The 21,340-nt window shown below is 44.8% G+C and overlaps 1 protein-coding gene across 1 annotated transcript in view; it reads left to right on the top strand.

Moving 5' to 3' along the window:
• The window catches only part of TTN (titin), a 284,036-nt gene extending 271,723 nt beyond the window's left edge, over positions 1 to 12,313 (top strand). Inside the window, exons 337-347 of the mRNA XM_007450732.1 lie at positions 51 to 350; positions 987 to 1,562; positions 1,675 to 1,980; positions 2,346 to 2,939; positions 3,060 to 8,134; positions 8,470 to 9,063; positions 9,192 to 9,348; positions 10,097 to 10,788; positions 10,885 to 11,038; positions 11,575 to 11,877; positions 12,015 to 12,313. Of these exons, the coding sequence (XP_007450794.1) occupies positions 51 to 350; positions 987 to 1,562; positions 1,675 to 1,980; positions 2,346 to 2,939; positions 3,060 to 8,134; positions 8,470 to 9,063; positions 9,192 to 9,348; positions 10,097 to 10,788; positions 10,885 to 11,038; positions 11,575 to 11,877; positions 12,015 to 12,313 (9,050 nt within the window). The remainder of the gene's footprint in view (positions 1 to 50; positions 351 to 986; positions 1,563 to 1,674; positions 1,981 to 2,345; positions 2,940 to 3,059; positions 8,135 to 8,469; positions 9,064 to 9,191; positions 9,349 to 10,096; positions 10,789 to 10,884; positions 11,039 to 11,574; positions 11,878 to 12,014) is intronic.
• The last annotated feature ends 9,027 nt before the right edge of the window (positions 12,314 to 21,340 follow it).

Genomic DNA, 21,340 nt, shown 5'->3' with positions numbered 1-21,340 from the left:
ATTCCAGCAGGAAAGCTGATTTCCTTTTCAACTGTTTTCAAATATTTCAGATAAGCCAAGCCAACCTGGAGAACTCGAGATTCTTTCAATATCCAAAGACAGCGTCACTCTACAGTGGGAGAAACCTGAATGCGATGGTGGCAAAGAAATCCTTGGATACTGGGTTGAATATAGACAATCTGGAGACAGTGCCTGGAAGAAGAGCAGTAAGGACCGCATCAAGGACAGGCAATTCACAATAGGGGGGTTGCTGGAAGCTACGGAGTATGAATTCAGGGTTTTCGCTGAGAATGAGACAGGGCTGAGCAGACCTCGAAGAACCGCTATGTCTGTAAAGACAAAACTAACATGTAAGTAGCCATTAGTTCTCTGCTTATGGTTTACAAACTGAGCAACATGTTAAGGCTAATTCTTCCTCTGGACTAAGTAGATCTCCAGAAAGCTTTACTGGAGAGCAAGTGTTTGGAAAGAAATCACTCACTCTGGCATATGCACACACAGGGAATAGTTGATGCATTCTAGAGGAAGTCATTCCAAGCACATAACCTCAGCAGTGAACTGTTAGGTGCAGTGAACTGATTCCTAAAGCAATTTCTCCCTTGAATACAATGTTGTTGTTTTTTTAATACTCCTAGTAAGACTTGAAGGGTCAACAAATGTACCCCACTTCAGTGAACCTAAGTAAGGGCAAATCTACAGATTTATAGAGAACTAATATTTCCCCAAAACCCTATACATTGTTAATGCCTCCCGATCATAAAAAGTCACTCTACATAATAATATGATGATGTGCTCATTGAATCTCTACTTTCCAGATGATCCTCCAGTCACTGTGAAGCCTTTTTAAGAATTAGACTCATATATAAATAATGGTGTCTAATAAAGTGTTAGTCAGTAGGATGAATTCATTCCTGATATACAAGGACAGAGGATTATAGATTCAGTAGTAACGATAATGCATTAATGTTATCTTTCATACCCTTCAGCTGGAGAGGCCCCAGGAGTACGCAAAGAAATGAAGGATGTCACCACCAAACTGGGTGAAGCTGCTCAACTCTCATGCCAGATTGTTGGAAGGCCTCTACCAGACATTAAATGGTACCGATTTGGTAAGGAGCTGATACAAAGCCGCAAGTACAAAATGTCTTCAGATGGACGCACACATACTCTAACAATAATGACCGAGGAACAAGAAGATGAAGGCGTTTATACCTGCATAGCTACCAATGAGGTTGGAGAAGTAGAATCCAGTAGTAAGCTTCTCCTGCAAGCAACGCCACAATTCCATCCCGGTTACCCACTGAAAGAGAAGTATTATGGTGCTGTGGGGTCAACGCTTCGACTTCACGTTACATACATTGGCCGTCCAGTACCTGCCATCACTTGGTTCCATGGCCAGAAACTTTTGCAAAACTCAGAAAACATTGCTATTGAAAACACTGAGCAGTATACTCATCTCGTCATGAAGAATATCCAACGTAAGACTCACGCTGGGAAATACAAAGTTCAGCTCAGCAATGTTCTTGGAACGGTGGATGCCATCCTTGATGTAGAAATACAAGGTATTTTATTTTCATTTTCAGTGGGGTTTTTTTTGTTGTTTTTAAAGAAAAAAGAAAAATATCCTGGGAGACACACTACAGAAACCACTCCAATTGTATTTTCTCCCAACAGATAAACCAGACAAACCTACAGGACCAATTGTGATTGAAGCTCTATTGAAGAACTCTGTGGTGATCAGCTGGAAACCACCTGCAGATGACGGAGGCTCCTGGATCACCAATTACGTGGTAGAGAAATGTGAGGCCAAGGAAGGGGTTGAATGGCAATTGGTGTCTTCAGCCATCTCAGTGACAACCTGTAGAATTGTGAACCTCACAGAAAATGCTGGGTATTACTTCCGGGTTTCGGCTCAGAACACGTTTGGCATCAGTGACCCTCTAGAAGTCTCCTCAGTTGTGATCATTAAGAGTCCATTTGGTGAGTACAACCTCTACAGTCTTCCTAAAGCAAAATTCCATCTGTATGTAAAACTTTTTTTTTAAGCAGAAATAACTTTTGAAAGGAGATAGCAAAGATTCAGCTAAAGTACAAGTGCCTTTTATCTCACTTAAATTGAATTTTTGCTTACCTAAAAGGGCACATGTATACCCTATCCCCTTTTTCTCTAAAAAGGAATTTTGTGTTTCAGTAAGTTTCTCAGCATAAAGTAACCAATTTCATTTTCCTGGATTAGTTATTCTTAATAGAACTCTGGGTTCATAACATTTTATTTTTTATAAAATAAGCTCTTCATAAAGCTGTTTGTTTCACCCCATGAGTCAAATGCTTTTTGTTTTAAACAGAAAAGCCAGGTGCTCCTGGCAAACCAACTATTGCTGCTGTCACAAAAGAGTCTTGTGTTGTGGCCTGGAAGCCACCTGCCAGTGACGGAGGTGCAAAGATTAGAAATTACTACCTTGAGAAGCGTGAGAAGAAGCAGAACAAGTGGATTGCTGTGACAACAGATGAAATTCGAGAAACCGTCTTTTCAGTGCAAAACCTTATTGAAGGTCTTGAATATGAGTTCCGTGTGAAATGTGAAAACCTAGGTGGGGAAAGCGAATGGAGTGAAATATCAGAACCTGTCACTCCCAAATCTGATGTCCCAATTCAGGCACCACACTTTAAAGAGGAACTGAGAAATCTAAATGTCAGATATCACAGCAATGCTACTTTGGTCTGCAAAGTGACTGGTCATCCAAAACCAATTGTGAAATGGTACAGACAAGGCAAAGAAATCATCGCAGACGGATTAAAGTACAGGATTCAAGAGTTTAAGGGTGGCTACCACCAGCTCATCATTGCAAGCGTCACAGATGATGATGCCACAGTTTACCAAGTCAGAGCTACCAATCAAGGAGGGTCTGTGTCCGGCACTGCCTCCTTGGAAGTAGAAGGTAAAAACAAATCAGCAAACATCATTTTGGTGCTAGATTACATATTATTAATTGGGGGGTGCTCTTAAGTAGTGTTGGGTATTGCTAAATTATATTCTTCCTTCTTTTATTCTGATACAGTTCCAGCCAAGATACACTTGCCTAAAAATCTTGAAGGCATGGGAGCAGTCCATGCTCTCCGAGGTGAGGTAATCAGCATCAAGATCCCATTCAGTGGCAAACCAGACCCAGTGATCACCTGGCAGAAAGGACAAGATCTCATCAACAACAATGGCCACTACCAAGTTATTGTCACAAGATCTTTCACATCACTTGTTTTCCCCAATGGAGTGGAGAGAAAAGATGCTGGTTTCTATGTGGTCTGTGCTAAAAACAGGTTTGGAATTGATCAGAAGACAGTTGAACTGGATGTGGCCGATGTTCCCGACCCACCCAGAGGAGTCAAAGTTAGTGACGTCTCACGAGATTCTGTCAACTTAACATGGACTGAGCCAGCTTCTGATGGTGGCAGCAAAATCACCAACTACATTGTTGAAAAATGTGCGACCACTGCAGAAAGATGGATCCGCGTAGGACAGGCCCGAGAAACACACTATACCGTGATCAACTTATTTGGAAAAACAAGTTACCAGTTCCGTATAATAGCGGAAAATAAATTTGGCCTAAGCAAGCCTTCTGAGCCTTCAGAACCGACCATAACCAAAGAAGATAAGACCAGAGCTATGAACTACGATGAAGAGGTTGATGAAACCAGGGAAGTTTCTATGACCAAAGCATCTCACTCTTCAACCAAGGAACTCTATGAGAAATATATGATTGCTGAAGATCTTGGGCGTGGTCAGTTTGGAATTGTCCACCGCTGTGTTGAAACATCCTCCAAGAAGACATACATGGCCAAATTTGTTAAAGTCAAAGGGACTGATCAGGTTTGGGTAAAGAAAGAAATTTCCACTCTAAACATCGCTAGGCACCGAAATATCTTATACCTCCATGAATCATTTGAAAGCATGGAAGAATTAGTTATGATCTTCGAGTTCATATCAGGACTTGACATATTTGAACGCATTAACACAAGTGCTTTTGAACTTAATGAGAGAGAAATTGTAAGCTATGTTCGCCAGGTCTGCGAAGCACTTGAGTTCTTACACAGTCATAATATTGGACACTTTGACATTAGACCAGAAAATATCATTTACCAAACAAGAAGGAGCTCCACCATTAAAATCATAGAATTCGGTCAGGCCCATCAGCTGAAGCCAGGGGACAACTTTAGGCTTCTGTTCACTGCCCCTGAATACTATGCACCTGAAGTCCACCAGCATGATGTTGTCAGCACAGCCACAGACATGTGGTCACTCGGAACACTCGTGTATGTGCTATTGAGTGGTATCAATCCATTCCTGGCCGAAACTAACCAACAGGTAATTGAGAACATCATGAATGCTGAATATACCTTTGATGAAGAAGCATTCCAAGAGATCAGCCTTGAAGCCATGGACTTTGTTGACCGGCTGTTAGTGAAAGAGAGAAAATCTCGCATGACAGCATCTGAGGCTCTCCAGCACCCATGGCTAAAGCAGAAGATAGAAAGAGTCAGTACCAAAGTGATCAGGACATTGAAACACCGACGTTACTACCACACCCTGATCAAGAAAGACCTCAACTTGGTTGTGTCTGCAGCCAGGATCTCCTGTGGTGGTGCAATTCGATCTCAGAAGGGAGTGAGCATTGCTAAAGTTAAAGTGGCATCCATTGAAATCGGCCCAGTTTCTGGGCAGATAATGCATGCAGTCGTTGAAGAAGGAGGATATGTCAAATACGTATGCAAAATTGAAAATTACGATCAGTCTACCCAAGTGACTTGGTACTTTGGTGTCAGACAGCTGGAGAACAGTGAGAAATATGAAATCACCTATGATGATGGAGTGGCCACCATGTATGTCAAAGACATTACCAAATTCGATGACGGTACCTACAGATGCAAAGTAGTCAATGACTATGGGGAAGACAGTTCTTACGCAGAGCTGTTTGTTAAAGGTGTGAGAGAAGTTTACGACTATTACTGCCGTAGAACCATAAAGAAACTTAAGCGCAGAACAGATACCATGAGACTCCTGGAAAGGCCACCAGAATTCACGCTGCCTCTCTATAACAGGACAGTTTATGTGGGTGAAAATGTCCGGTTTGGAGTAACTATAACTGTCCACCCAGAGCCTCGAGTTACATGGTATAAATCAGGTCAGAAAATCAAACCAGGTGATGATGATAGGAAGTACACATTTGAGTCCGACAAGGGTCTTTACCAATTAACAATCAACAGTGTAACTACGGATGACGCTGCCGAATACACTGTTGTTGCAAGAAACAAATACGGTGAAGACAGCTGCAAAGCAAAGCTGACTGTAACCCCACACCCACCTCCAACAGGTACGACCCTAAGACCCATGTTCAAACGGCTACTGGCAAACGCAGAATGCCAAGAAGGCCAAAGTGTCTGCTTTGAGATCAGGGTGTCTGGCATCCCCCCGCCAACATTAAAATGGGAGAAAGACGGTCAGCCACTGTCCCTCGGGCCTAACATTGAAATTATCCACGAAGGCTTGGATTATTATGCTCTTCATATCAGAGATACTTTGCCTGAAGATACGGGTTACTACAGAGTCACAGCCACAAACACTGCTGGATCCACCAGCTGCCAGGCCCACCTACAAGTGGAACGCCTGAGGTACGTCAAACAGGAGTTCAAGACTAAGGAGGAGCGTGAACGACACGTACAGAGGCAAATTGACAAGACACTAAGAATGGCTGAAATTCTTTCCGGAACTGAGACTGTGCCACTGACACAGGTGGCCCAGGAGGCACTGAGAGAAGCTGCCACCCTTTACAAACCAGCCGTCAGCACCAAGACTGTAAAAGGGGAATACCGACTTGAGACGGAAGAAAAGAAGGAGGAGAGAAAACTCCGCATGCCTTACGAAGTACCAGAGCCACGCAAGTACAAACCGGCTGCCATAGAAGAAGACCAGCGCATTAAGCAGTTCGTGCCCATGTCTGACATGAAATGGTACAAAAAGATACGCGATCAATTTGAAATGCCTGGGAAGATGGACAGAGTTGTACAGAAAAGACCCAAGCGCATCCGCCTTTCAAGATGGGAACAGTTCTACGTGATGCCTCTTCCACGCATCACCGATCAATACAGACCCAAGTGGAGGATTCCCAAACTGTCCCAAGACGACCTTGAAATGGTGAGACCAGCCCGCCGGCGTACACCTTCTCCTGATTATTACTTTTATTACAGACCCAGGAGACGTTCTCTCGGTGACATCTCGGATGAAGAATTACTCCTGCCCACTGACGACTACCTGGCAATGAAGAGAACAGAGGAAGAGAGGCTGCGTCTTGAAGAAGAGCTGGAACTGGGTTTTTCAGCCTCACCCCCAAGCCGGAGCCCTCCACGTTTTGAGCTTTCGAGTCTGCGTTACCCTTCCCCACAAGCTCATGTCAAGGTGGAGGAAGCAAGAAAAGACTTCAGATACTCAACGTATCACATCCCAACGAAGGCAGAGACCAGCACGAGTTACGCAGAGCTGCGGGAGCGGCACGCCCGCACCTGGCACAGGCAGCCCAGGCAGCGGCAGAGAATCATGGCCGAGAGAGAGGACCAAGAGCTGCTGCGTCCAGTCACCACCACCCAGCGCCTCTCGGAATACAAAAGCGAGCTGGACCACATGGCGAAGGAAGAAAAATCTAGAAAGAAAGCAAGACGCCAGAGAGAAGTGACTGAAATAACGGAAATTGAGGAAGAATATGAGATCTCCAAACACGCTCAGAGAGACACTTCCTCCTCGGTGTCCAGGCTGCTGAGACGCCGGCGCTCCCTGTCTCCGACCTACATCGAGTTGATGAGGCCGGTGTCCGAGCTGATCCGGCCGCGGCCACAGCCAGCTGAGGAATATGAATATGAAGATGACGTAGAAAGAAGGTCTCCTACCCCAGAGAGGACTCGCCCACGTTCCCCCAGCCCTGTGTCTAGTGAGCGTTCACTGTCAAGATTTGAGAGGTCGGCAAGATTTGATATCTTTTCCAGGTACGAGTCCATGAAAGCTGCTTTAAAAACTCAGAAGACATCAGAAAGGAAGTATGAGGTTTTGAGTCAGCAGCCTTTTACGCTGGACCACATGCCTCGAATCACACTGAGGATGCGCTCCCACAGGGTACCGTGCGGCCAAAATACACGTTTTATCTTAAATGTTCAGTCTAAGCCAACTGCCGAGGTCAAATGGTACCACAACGGTGTAGAACTCCAAGAGAGCAGTAAGATTCATTACACCAACACCAGTGGGGTCCTGACCCTGGAAATTCTGGACTGTCATATTGATGACGGCGGAACATACCGTGCCGTGTGCACCAACTACAAAGGTGAGGCTTCTGACTATGCAACCTTGGACGTCACGGGAGGGGATTACACCACCTATGCTTCCCAGCGCAGAGACGAAGAGGTCCCCCGATCTGTTTTCCCTGAGCTGACGAGAACAGAGGCATATGCGGTTTCATCATTTAAGAAAACATCTGAGATGGAAGCTTCCTCTTCCGTCAGGGAAATGAGATCACAGATGACAGAGACAAGGGAAAGTCTCTCATCATATGAACACCATGCATCTGCAGAAATGAAAAGTGCTGCAGTCGAAGAAAAGTCGCTGGAAGAAAAATCCACACACAGGAAGATCAAGACGACTTTGGCAGCAAGAATTCTCACGAAGCCAAGGTCCATAACGGTGTATGAAGGCGACTCTGCAAGGTTTTCTTGCGATACAGATGGTGAGCCGGTACCGACTGTGACATGGCTGCGCAGGGGACAAGTCATAAGCACTTCCGCCCGCCACCAAGTCACCACCGCAAAGTACAAATCGACCTTTGAGATCTCTTCAGTCCAGGCTTCGGATGAGGGCAACTACAGCGTGGTGGTAGAGAACAGCGAAGGGAAGCAAGAGGCACAGTTTACTCTGACCATTCAAAAGGCCAGGGTTACTGAAAAGGCTCTGACATCACCACCGAAAGTCAAATCCCCAGAGCCTCGGGTAAAATCCCCAGAAGGAGTCAAGTCTCCAAAACAAGTGAAATCCCCAGAACCGGTGACTTCTCACCCAAAAACTGTATCACCCACAGAGATAAAACCCACACCAACAGAAAAGGTTCACCGCCTGCCAGTCACTGCTCCACCCAAGATAATTCAGTCCTTGAAAGCAGAAGCTTCTAAAGATATAGCAAAGCTGACCTGTGTGGTCGAAAGTACTGTATTGTGTGCAAAAGAGGTCGCCTGGTATAAAGATGGTAAGAAACTGAAGGAAAATGGGCATTTCCAGTTTCATTATTCGGCAGATGGTACCTATGAGCTCAAAATCCATAACCTCACTGAATCTGATTGTGGAGAATACATTTGTGAGATTTCTGGTGAAGGTGGAACTTCCAAAACTAACTTCCAATTTGTGGGACAAGCCTTTAAGAATATCCATGAGGAAGTTTCAAGCATATCAGAGTTCAGCACCTGCCAGTCACTGCTCCACCCAAGATAATTCAGTCCTTGAAAGCAGAAGCTTCTAAAGATATAGCAAAGCTGACCTGTGTGGTCGAAAGTACTGTATTGTGTGCAAAAGAGGTCGCCTGGTATAAAGATGGTAAGAAACTGAAGGAAAATGGGCATTTCCAGTTTCATTATTCGGCAGATGGTACCTATGAGCTCAAAATCCATAACCTCACTGAATCTGATTGTGGAGAATACATTTGTGAGATTTCTGGTGAAGGTGGAACTTCCAAAACTAACTTCCAATTTGTGGGACAAGCCTTTAAGAATATCCATGAGGAAGTTTCAAGCATATCAGAAACCAAGAAAGCAGCTCAGAAAACTGCTGAGTCAACAGAAACCAAGAAAGCAGCTCCAAAAACTGCTGAGCCAACAGAAACCAAGAAAACTGAACCAAAAGCTCCTGAACCAGTTTCCACAAAACCAGTAATTGTTACTGGGCTGCAGGATACAACTATTTCTTCAGACAGTGTCACTAAATTTGCGGTTAAAGCTACTGGAGAACCCCAGCCAACTGTCATCTGGACAAAGGATGGAAAGGTAACCAGTTCTTAAATGATCCTTCAACTTATCTTCTAAAAAAACTAACCTCTTCCCTCTTCCCCATCTCCCAAAGAAAGTTTAAAATTAAATCACTTTTTAAAACTCAAATCACGTGCATTCTACAGGCTATAACACAAGGAGGTAAATATAAACTCTCTGAAGACAAAGGAGGATTCTTCCTAGAAATTCATAAGACTGACACTTCTGACGGTGGACTTTATACTTGTACAATAACAAATTCAGCTGGATCTGTGTCCTCTAGCTGCAAATTAACAATAAAAGGTAGGTTGGCTTTTATTCTTACCAATAATTTTCAGAAAACAATATGAAGGAAACATTTCTAAACACTATTCCTTACACACACACACACACACACACACACACAAAGTATTAAAATAAAACTGCTTTACCAAGTTACAGAATACCATTTGTACACAAATGTACAAATAAACATATTTGAAGTTAGCATATACTTTTATATTTATTAAGTGTCTAATTGTATGTGGTGTTATATAAGATTCCATAGAGATTATACAAGATTCCTGCTCCCAGGAACATTTAAGAATAAAGTCAGGTGATTATACAAAATGGCACTTCTTCCCTAAAACTTCACTCTTGCTAATTTTCCAAAGCAGTGGAAAGTTAATGAAAGAACTGTATCAGTTTTCCCAATTAAAATTAGTTTGCTTTCATCTCAGTCTTCTAAAACGTAATTCAATTGTTTTAATTACTCAAAGTCTCCTAAATCCACCCATCTCCTAAATCCTTCAACTATTCTTTTCAAAACTTTTTTTCCCCTTAAGTCATAAAAATCATTCTTCTGTTTAGTTTAGTTTAAATAATCATTACACTGATCTCCAAAGTTATGCATGACAACTTTCCAAGATTGGGACTGAGAAAGAGTTAGGTATTACCTACACTGCATGCGTTAATATTTTTCCTTTGTATATTATTCACTTACAGAATCCACAAGAGAAGAGGGTGGGGCCTCTTTCCAATTCAGTTTGCCTTATAGAGCTTTCTTTTTCAGCTGTAAAAGACACTGAGATACAGAAAGTATCTACACAAAAGACCTCCAAAAGTACATCCCAGAAGAAGGCAGCTGTCCAAGAGGAAATTTCCAAAAAAGCCCTAATTTCTGAAGAAATCAAGATGTCAGAAGGGAAATCTCCAGAGAAGCTGGCCCTCAAGAAGGAAGCTTCAACAGTTCTGATTTCCGAAAAAGTCAAGAAATCAGAAGCGACCTCCCTGGAAAAATCCGTTGTCCATGAGGAAATCACTAAAACATCACAGGCATCAGAAGAAATCAGAACTCATGCCGAGATTAAAGCATATTCTACTCAGATGAGTATACCTGATGGTCAGAAAGTGACTTTAAAAGCCAACATTGCTGATGCCACTGATGTGAAATGGGTATTGAATGGGGTAGAGCTCAGTAACTCCGAGGAGTACAGATATGGCGTCTCAGGCAGCGACCAGACGCTGACCATCAAGCAGGCTGGTCACAAAGATGAAGGGATCCTCACCTGCATTGGCAAAACCAGCCAAGGAATCATCAAGTGTCAGTATGATCTGACCCTGAGCAAAGAACTCTCAGATGCTCCAGCCTTCATCTCCCAGCCCAGATCTCAAAATGTTAATGAAGGACAAAATGTTCTCTTTTCTTGTGAAATCAGTGGTGAGCCATCGCCTGAAATCGAATGGTTTAAAAACAACCTGCCAGTAAGTTGAGTTATGAATATATTACTGAAGAAAACTTTAAATACTCCATCTACTCCTGAAGAGCTCAAAGAAACCCTTTTTTTCTCTTCTTCTTAGATTTCTGTTTCTTCAAATATCAGCGTAAGTCGCTCCAGAAATGTATATTCTCTTGAAATCCGAAAGGCCTCAGTAAGTGACAGTGGGAAATACACAATTAAGGCCAAAAATTTCCATGGCCAATGTTCAGCTACTGCTTCCTTAATGGTCCTTCGTAAGTATATCTTTACCATTTTCCTTACTTGCTTAAGGCCGTTATCTGAGTTTTTTTGGTTTGTTTTTTGCTTTTGTCTTCTGAGCCCAGCAAACTCTCTGGAGCCTCACTAAGTTCCATGTGTAAGGGACACAGGCCTCCTGTGTGAATTCATTCTTAACGGTCAACGTTTCTTTACAGTGGGTCAGAAACATGGATAAGTTAACTTTCAAAGCAAAGCTACCAACTGTCCTATTACATGTATTTTCAGAATGCACAATATAAAAATTATTTTCTGTATGACTAATCATTTTTCTCCTAGTGATTCTAGCACCTGCATGTAATGTAATGATAGAAATATAAGGATTCGTTTCTGGGAGACACTGAGCTAGCTCTTGACAGCTGTATGTATGTATTTGCTTGTGCTTCCACAGCAAATTGTTTGGGTTGCATTTCTGTGTGTGTGTCTAAGTGTTCCATTTCTGTAAGTCAGTGTCAGGTGTCACCAATTAACCAGATGTCATTGGTGTTCACTGTGTATCTGCTATGCTCCACAGCTCTAGTTGAAGAACCTCCCAGAGAGGTAGTATTGAGGACAAGTGGTGACACGAGCTTGCAAGGAAGCTTCTCATCTCAGTCAGTCCAAATGTCTGCCTCTAAGCAGGAGGCCTCCTTCAGCAGTTTCAGCAGCAGCAGTGCTAGCAGCATGACCGAAATGAAATTTGCAAGCATGTCTGCCCAAAGCATGTCCTCCATGCAAGAATCTTTTGTAGAAATGAGTTCCAGCAGTTTTATGGGAAAATCTAGTATGACACAACTGGAAAGCTCAACTAGTAGGATGCTTAAAGCAGGCCTAAGAGGTGAGCAATCAAATTACTGGTAGAGGTAGACAAGCCTAGTAGCATGGTAGAGTCCTTAGTACATACAATTCAGTAGAAAGCAAACTGTTATATTTTCAGTGATCCTAAAACTTTGTTGTTGTTGTTGTTCCATAAAGGAATTCCACCTAAAATTGAAGCTCTTCCCTCTGACATCAGCATTGACGAGGGCAAAGTTTTAACAGTAGCCTGCGCTTTTACGGGTGAGCCTACCCCAGAAATAACATGGTCCCATGGTGGAAGAAAAATTCAAAATCAAGAACAGCAAGGGAGATTCCATACTGAAAACACAGATGACCTGACAACTCTGATCATCATGGACGTACAGAAACAAGATGGTGGACTTTATACCCTGAGCTTAGAGAATGAATTTGGATCTGACTCTGCTACTGTGAATATAAATATTCGATCCATTTAAGAGGGACTGTGCTCTCATATTCAGACATTCTTAACCTTTCCTGAACGATTCACATAGACTAATCTTTCTGATCTGTAAATACTTAAAAAAAAAAAATGTAGTTTTGTATCAACCTAAATGAGTCCAAGTTCAAAAATATGCATTTCAATCTTTTCTTAATTGTTGACCTAAGAAGATTATACATTTTCTAGTGACATGTACATACTGTATATAGCCGAATTAACGGTTATAAAGTTTTGTACCATTTATTTTATGACATTTTACAATGTAACTGTTGAAACTAACTGTTGGTAGGAGAAAGTTTCTTATGGAACGAATACCCTGCTCAACACTTAATCAATCTTTGTGCCTCAACATAATGTTGATGTCTAAGAATGCCTCAATGGGTCGAGAAATTCCCCATTGAAGATGTCCTATCCACCGACATGATGCTGTGCACGTCACCTGATATGTGCACCAATACTTACTGAATCAGAAATGTAAGGCATTGGTGATGTTTGCATTTACCCTCCTGTAAGCAACACTTTAACGTCTTACATTTTCTCTGATGATGTCACACTCAAAATGATCATGACTTAAATATTACCAGAGCAAAGTGCAACGGCCAACACTTTGTTCGCTCATTTCACACTGTCTCTGACCATAGAGAGTGCCTGGGTAGCTTGGAAAAGCAATATCACCTGGCCATCCCCTCATTTAACCAAGCTGTTCATGCGTTCCTATGCCAGAGCAGTGCCAACTCTTGGAGGTCCCGGGGTGCAGCCAACGCCTTCGTGTGGTAGCTCTAAATTTAAATTACACCAGAGAAACCGGGGCGACTAAGCAATGAGCCACAGCAAAAAATAAAGAACAACAACAACAAAATAAAGCTGTCGTTAAATTAAAAACAACAAAATATTACTAACTGCCCAAAATATCAATTTGATGTAGTTCCTTTCATGCAGGTTTAAATTCAATTGTTAGTTAAATTGTTGGACCTCCTTGAGATAGTAACAACAAAATAAAGCAAGCTATCTGCACCTCAAAATTTGTGATTGGTTGTTTTCTGTAAAATTCTGGGGTTGGGGAGGTATGTGCCTTTGCAAATCACAGAAATGATCATAGATAAGAAGAAGCAACTCAAGTTCTTCACAGCAAATATTTAAATTACCATGTTGAATGCATTCCACAATTTTTTTAAAGCATAGATATGATTCTCATGGATAAAGTTACCCCCAAAAATTAACAAAAATCCCCCCAAATAATAGATCAAATCTTCTAAACTTATTATCAAGAAAAATATTTTTATGGGAGCTGATTCGTTAAATCCAAAGATATTGAACATTACAAATCACGATATTTTGTGCCAGACAGCAACGCAAAGATGAGCAAGATGAAATAGACCCTGTCCCTCAAGGAGTATAGAAAAGAATATGACAATTTCAGGGAAAATGATCAATTGTGCAACTGAATCCATTACTGACTATTGCAGCTCCAAACTGAGACAGAACAAATCAAAGTCCTCAAAGCTAAAGAACTCATTTAAAATGGTATAGTCCTACTAGGCTTTTCAAAACAACTTCATGATAAAATATCTAACACCAGAAAAATCTGTATTTATCCACCTCAATTAGATAATCCTAATTGTAAACCTATAAAGTTGATTCTTTGCCTAAATTACCTAAATGTCGTTTTTTGCGGTACGCGGGCCTCTCACTGTTGTAGCCTCTCCCGTTGCGGAGCACAGGCTCCGGACGCACAGGATCAGCGGCCATGGCTCACGGGCCTAGTCACTCCGCGGCATGTGGGATCTTCCCGGACTGGGGCACGAACCCGTGTCCCCTGCACTGGCAGGCGGACTCTCAACCACTGCGCCACCAGGGAAGCCCCTACCCCCTAAATGTAAGTAAAAGCGGCCAAAGCTGAAGCAAATGAACTGTCAATTCTTACTCCCCCAAAGAAGATCTTGGGTCTTCGTTAATTTATTCAGCAAGTATTCTGTCTTAAGTCAGATGCCCTAAAAGCAGAGCCTAAGACTTGACTCTAGCATAAGTAATTTTTTGAGGGACTGCTCTCAGGAAAAAGGAACTGAGGGAAGCAGAGTAGAGGAAGAAAACTAAGCAAGAATGTGGTCTCCGCGGGAGCTTCAGCTGCATCCCACAGGGAGTATAAATTGCACCAAAGTTGGTTCCACCTGGGAGCACTTATCTACCCACTTATCTGCCAGTTAGTGCCCTACAGGCTGGAAGCTTGTGGGAGCGGGGTCGGGAAGAGGGAAATAACCTCCGGAGTGAGGGGCACCCCTTGGCCAGAGCAATCTCTGCAGACTAGGGCAGCTAAACAGCCAACACACAGGAAACTGGGCCGGTACACATCACCTGGATCTGGGAGGTACGGACAGCACCCACTACACCATCTAACAACTTGAAATGCCAGTTCTTACCTTAAAACGAGAGAGGCAGGGATTCCTGAGGATGACTCCCAGCCCTGACAGGCTCATGTTCTAAGGAGTCCAATCCGTGGCTGAGGCGCAGTCCGTGCCGCTCAGAATTCTGAAGCTGAAGGAACTGTAGTTGCAGCTCCCAAATCCAGAGATCCATTCTGGGCCTGGGATAAAGGGGAGGGGCTAAGACCTATCCCGGGAAGGAAATCCACGCCAAGCCGAGAGGCCTGACTTCTTTTCAACCAGTAGCAGCCCACGCCTCTGAGAGCGGCAGGGTGTGGCCACGGGGTCACACGGGAGAGGACTGCGTAGGGAGGATCCTGGGAAGTCCCTCAGAGGCCCTCCGGCTGGAACTACAAGCACCCCTTTCCGGGTTTACCAGCCAGCCTCCCTCCGAGAGCGCCTCCAATAACGGCGCTCCCCCGCGTAGTGTGGGTGGGGATTCCTGTCAATCCCACCCTACCTCCAACAGCCCCAGGAGTGCCTTCCCAGCAGCTTTGCATTTCCGGTTCGGACCACCTTGTCTCTCCCCCCTGTCAGCAGGGGGCGCCAGAGAGCAGCAAGCAGACGCCTTCTTCCTGGTTCAACCCTCCAATCCACAAAACCTATGAGTAATCTTCAGTCTCTTCCTGCCCCTCTTTCTGCTGAATCCTTCCTGTCTATTTTATAAAGCCCCCACTTGGCTACACTCATAAGCAGCAGAGTGTAGGAATTACATATACACACTCAAAACCCAGAGTACCAATCCAAATCCAGGATCTGCTATTTGCTAACTTGTGTCACCTGGAGTAATTACTGACCTTCTCTATCCCTTGATGTTCTCACCCATAAGATGGGAATAACAACAGCATCAACCTCACAGGTTTTGTGAGGATTAAACAAATTACTACATGTGAAACTCTTAGAGCAGTGCTGCCACATCACCCAATAAACACCAGCAATCAGTATTATATTAGAGACCACCATGCAAAACATCGAAGTTATAGGGACCGGAAAAACATTTTAGAGGGGGTGTAACACAGACCTCACTTGTAATCACTAGATGTATTATTTTGCTAGGGCTGCTAGAACAAAGTACCACAACCCTGGGGGGCGGCGGAGAGGAGGCTAGGAGTCCTAAATGAAAGTGTCAACAGGACTGGTTCCTTCGGAGAGTTGTTAGAGAAGGATCTGTTCCAGGCCTCTCTGCTTGACTCGTAGATGGCCACCTGTTCACATAGCATTCTCCCTGCATGCATGTGTGGGTCCAAATATCCCCTGTTTAGAAGGACATCAGCAATATTGGATTAGGTTTCACACTAATTTTACCTTATTTTAACTTTATTGTCTGTGTAAAGACTATCTCCAAATAAGGTCACATCCTGAGGTACTGGAGTTTAGGACCCCAACATATCTGTGGGGAGGGGTACACAGCTCAACCCATAACACTAGACATGATGGGCATGAGACAGCACATCTTTAAAAGAAGTGTTTTGGTAGAGTTTCTCAAAAGATGAATTTATTATCTCTAACAAGTAGTAGCCAATTATATAGATGAACCATCTAGAGGTAGGGAGGTAGGTAAATCAGAAACAGCCAGTAAAACAACAGGTTAAATTGACAGTCTCCATGGTGAGACATTATTCTTCAAGAAAAATGTTTTATGATTGTGCTCCAGGAAAAGAAAGTAATTTGTATTTGTTTATTCAGCCCCAAATGTAATTTTAAGAAATTCGGGCAGAGAAAACCCAGTTTCCTTGTAATAGGAGAAAACAGTGTCTGCTAGGTAAATAGAAGGACTTTTGCAAGAGAGATTGGCCGCCCTTTCCTGGTGGTGCAGTGGTTGAGAATCCGCCTGCCAATGCAGGGGACACAGGTTCAAGCCTTGGTCCACGAAGATCCCACATGCCGCGGAGCAACTAAGCCCTTGCATCACAACTACTGAGCCTGCGCTCTAGAGCCCACGGGCCACAACTACTGAAGCCCACGTGCCTAGAGCCCATGCTCCACAACAGGAGAAGCCATTGCAATGAGAAGCCCGTGCACTGCAACTAAGAGTAGCCCCCGCTCGCTGCAACTAGAGGAAGCCTGCACACAGCAACGAAAACCCAAGAGAGCCAAAAATAAATTTAATTAATTAATTTTTAAAAAAGAAAATAGATTGGCCCATCGATTTTTTGTGTGTGTGTGGCTGCGTTGGGTCTTCGTTGCTGTGCGCAGGCTTTCTCTAGTTGCGGCGAACAGGGGCTACTCTTCTTTGCAATGCGCGGGCTTCTCATTGCAATGGCTTCTCTTGTTGTGGAGCACAGGCTCTAGGCACACGGGCTTCAGTAGTTGTGGTACGCAGGCTCAGCAGTTGTGGCTCATGGGCTCTAGAGCGCAGGCTCAGTAGTTGTGGCGCAAGAGCTTAGTTGCTCTGCGGCATGTGGGATCTTCCCGGACCAGGGCTCAAACCCGTGTCCCCTGCACTGGCAGGCGGATTCTCAACCACTGCACCACCCAGGAAGACCTGGCCCATCAATTTTTATTCTAAGGTTATAAAAATAGTTTTATGCCTTTTGGTATGTCTGGGTCAATATTTCCCAAACACTTCCTCAAGATGTTGGTAGATATTATGGGAAAATTGTCCCACAGCCAAATAAACTTAGGATTTGGAAATCGTACTTCTTTATGCAGGACTCCCCAGAGCCTTTGATGAGCTAGTGTGTGTTGTGGTCCTCCAAGAGGCGATACAATGCTCCCCGAACTTATCTGATGATGGAACTGTTTTCAGTGGTACTGTACATGATGTAGGCTGAGAGAGCCCACAGTAGGTGGAAACACGGGAGGTGTGAAGAGGATTGGATCTTGGTAGAGAAGGAACTGGGTATCACCTAAGAAATGAAATTAAGTGCTATGATAAAAAAAGAAAAATCCGGGGCTTCCCTGGTGGCGCAGTGGTTGAGAGTCCACCTGCCGATTCAGGGGACATGGGTTTGTGCCCCGGTCCGGGAGGATCCCACATGCCACGAAGCAGCTGGGCCCATGAGCCATGGCTGCTGAGCCTGCGCATCCGGAGCCTGTGTTCCGCAACGGGAGAGGCCACAACAGTGAGAGGCCCACATAACACAAAAAATATGAATAAATAAAAATTTTAAAAAAAGAAAAATCCAAGGCATTTGAGAGCACATTGCTAGGGCATCTGATCCAGTCAGAGAATTGGGGAACAGTCAGATTAGAGGAAGTTACATGTAGAAGCTGTGACCTAAAGTGTGGGGTGAACTGAGGAGATAAGGAGGAGCTTTCAGGCAGAGGATCCTTGTGCCTGCAGAGGTCTCGAGCAAGGAGAACACGACACATTCAAAACAGTAGAAAAAGTTAATAAGGGGGTGCAAGAACCTCTGAAGGGCTGGAGGTGAGAAGCAGGGCAACATTGCAAAAGGCCTCTTATACCATATTATGGACTTTGGGCTTTTCTGTAAGAGGTAAGGGGAACCATGAAAGTGATTTAAGCAAACTAGTTACTTGATCAAATTTTACTTTTACAAAGTATTTAGCTATTCTGAGAAAACTATGACATGTATTTGCCATTCTATGCCCAAGAGCTTATTTCCTCCCAGCGGACTCCACTCATAGGAAGACCTTCACCTATGACCAAATTTCTAACCCATAATGTCCCTGTAATTACCGTTCCTAGGCTTTATAGCCATCTGTGGAAAGGTCTTTCCCAAGAATGTCTGGGGACTTAGGGAAACATGTAATAAAGCCAGACTGGTAGACTCTCCAGGTAAAGGGAAAGATGTGGGAGAGGGGGTGACTTGTGGAGACAGGAGGGCAACTTACTGCCGCAATTCTTCTCGGTGACGATGACCACTGCTGTGGAACTGCAACGGAGGTAGAAGAATCTGGCCCAACAAGCCAAGTTCTGATGATGCGATGTCAGGAATGTGGCTCCCACTTACTCCTGCTCCATTTTAAGAAAAGGTGGGAAGCAGGTAAGTGGAGTGGGCAGGTATGCCAACGCTTTCCAATCTGTCAGGAAATCACTGTAAAAGATAGCACGTCCTAAAAGTGAGGATTCCAAACCTGAAATTCATGCTTATCCTAGAATCTTTAGGGGTCCCTGAGCTCACTGAGACTATGCATATATTTTTTCTCTTTTTTTTTAAGGGACATTGTTCCTAGTTTTCATTTCATTTTTAAAGATGCCAATGATTCAAAAAGTTTAAGAAATACTGCCCTACACATTTCAGAGAGGGAACCAGCAGATAGATGCCCAAGCCATCTCAGAAGTATCAACAGGCCCGTGTTTCCGCAGAGCTGGAACTCTCGGCTCGGGGTCTCTTCCCTCCGCCGTCACGGAACTGCCCCAGAGCCCGAGGGGAGGGCGGCCTCACTGAGGCTGCCGGCTCTGGAGGGGCCCCGGCGGCCGAAGCCGTGACAGTCGTGTGGACAGCAGGCCGGAATCATCGTACCTAAATCCACTCATTATGCTGCTACTGGCCTTATGACATTGATTCACGGCTGAGTGATATTCCATTATACACCAGAAATACACCTACACGTGGAACAACTCATACAGAACACCTACTGAACACTGGCAGAAGACCTCAAACCTCTCAAAAGGCAAGAAACTCCCCACGTACCTGGGTAGGGCAAGAGAAAAAACAATAAACAGAGACAAAGGAATAGGGACGGGGCCTGCACCAGTGGGAGAGAGCTGTGAAGGAGGAAAGGTCTCCACACGCTAGGAAGCCCCTTCGCCAGCGGAGACTGCGGGTGGCGGAGCGGGGAGCTTCGGGGCCGCGGGGGAGAGCACAGCAACGGGGGTGCGGAGGGCAAAGCGGGGAGATTCCCGCACAGAGGATCCGTGCCGACCGGCACTCACCAGCCCGAGAGGCTTGTGTGCTCGCCCGCCGGGGCGGGAGGGGCTGCGAGCTGAGGCTCGGGTTCGGTTTCGGTCGGAGCTCAGGGAGAGGACTGGGGTTGGCGGCTTGAACATAGCCCGAAGGGGTTAGTGCGCCACGGCTAGCCGGGAGGGAGTCCGGGGAAAAGTCTAGACTTGCCGAAGAGGCAAGAGACTTTTTCTTCCCTCTTTGTTTCCTGGGGCGCGAAGAGAGGGGGTTAAGAGCGCTGCTTAAAGGAGCTCCAAAGAAGGGCGCAAGCCGCGGCTAACAGCGCAGACCCCAGACACGGGCATGAGACCCTAAGGCTGCTGCTGCCACCACCAAGAAGCCTGTGTGCGAGCACAGATCACTATCCACACCCCCCTTGCAGGGAGCCTGTGCAGCCCGCCACTGCCAGGGCCCCGTGATCCAGGGACCACTTCCCCGGGAGAACGCACGGCGCACCTCAGGCTGGTGCAACGTCAGGCTGGCCTCTGCCGCCGCAGGCTCGCCCCGCATCCGCACCCCTCCCTCCCCCCGGCCTGAGTGAGCCAGAGCCCCCGAAGCAGCTGCTCCTTTAACCCCATCCACTCCGAGCGAAGAACAGACGCCCTCCCGCGACCTACACGCAGAGGCGGGGCCAAGTCCAAAGCTGAGCCCCGGGAGCTATGTGAACAAAGAAGAGAAAGGGAAATCTCTCCCAGCAGCCTCAGAAGCAGCAGATTAAAGTTCCACAACCAACTTGATGAACCCTGCATCTGTGAAGTACATGAATAGACAATGAATCATCCCAAATTCAGGAGCTGGACTTTGAGAGCAAGATTTATTATTTTTTCCCCTTTTCCTCTTTTAGTGAGTGTGTATGTGTATGCTTCTGTGTGAGATTTTGTCTGTATAGCTTTGCTTTCACCATTTGTCCTAGGCTTCTGTAAGTCCGTTTTTTTTTTTTTAATTTATTTTCTTAATAATTATTTTTTAAGGTGGGAGAGCCAACTTCAGGACACTGGTCCACAAGAGACCTCCCAGCTCCACATAATATCAAATGGCAAAAATCTCCCAGAGATCTCCATCTCAACACCAGCACCCAGCTTCACTCACCGCCCCAGCAAGCTACAGTGCTGGACACCCTATGCCAAACAACTAGCAAGACAGGAACACAACCCCACCCATTAGCAGAGAGGCTGCCTAAAATCATAATAAGTCCACAGACACCCCCAAAACACACCACCAGACGTGGACCTGCCCACCAGAAAGACAAGATCTAGCCTCATCCACCAGAACACAGGCACCAGTCCCCTCCACCAGGAAGCCTACACAACCCACTGAACCAATTGTAGCCACGGGGGACAGACACCAAAAACAACGGGAACTACGAACCTGCAGCCTGCAAAAAGGAGACCCCCCAAACAGTAAGATAAGCAAAATGAGAAGACAGAAAAACACACAGCAGATGAAGGAGCAAGATAAAAACCCACCAGACCTAACAAATGAAGAGGAAATAGGCAGTCTACCTGAAAAAGAATTCAGAATAATGATAATAAAGATGATCCAAAATCTTGGCAATAGAATAGAGAAAATGCAAGAAACATTTAACATGGACCTAGAAGAACTAAAGATGAAACAAGCAACAATGAACAACAAAATAAGTGAAATTAAAAATACTCTAGAAGGGATCAATGCCAGAATAACTGAGGCAGAAGAACAGATAAGTGACCTGGAGGATAAAATAGTGGAAATAACTACTGCAGAGCAGAATAAAGA

Source organism: Lipotes vexillifer, unplaced genomic scaffold (assembly GCF_000442215.2).
Source record: "Lipotes vexillifer unplaced genomic scaffold, Lipotes_vexillifer_v1.1 scaffold29, whole genome shotgun sequence".
Taxonomy (NCBI): domain Eukaryota; kingdom Metazoa; phylum Chordata; class Mammalia; order Artiodactyla; family Lipotidae; genus Lipotes; species Lipotes vexillifer.
The sequence above is the reverse complement of the archived record's forward strand: the minus strand, read 5'-3'. Positions and strand labels throughout refer to the sequence as shown.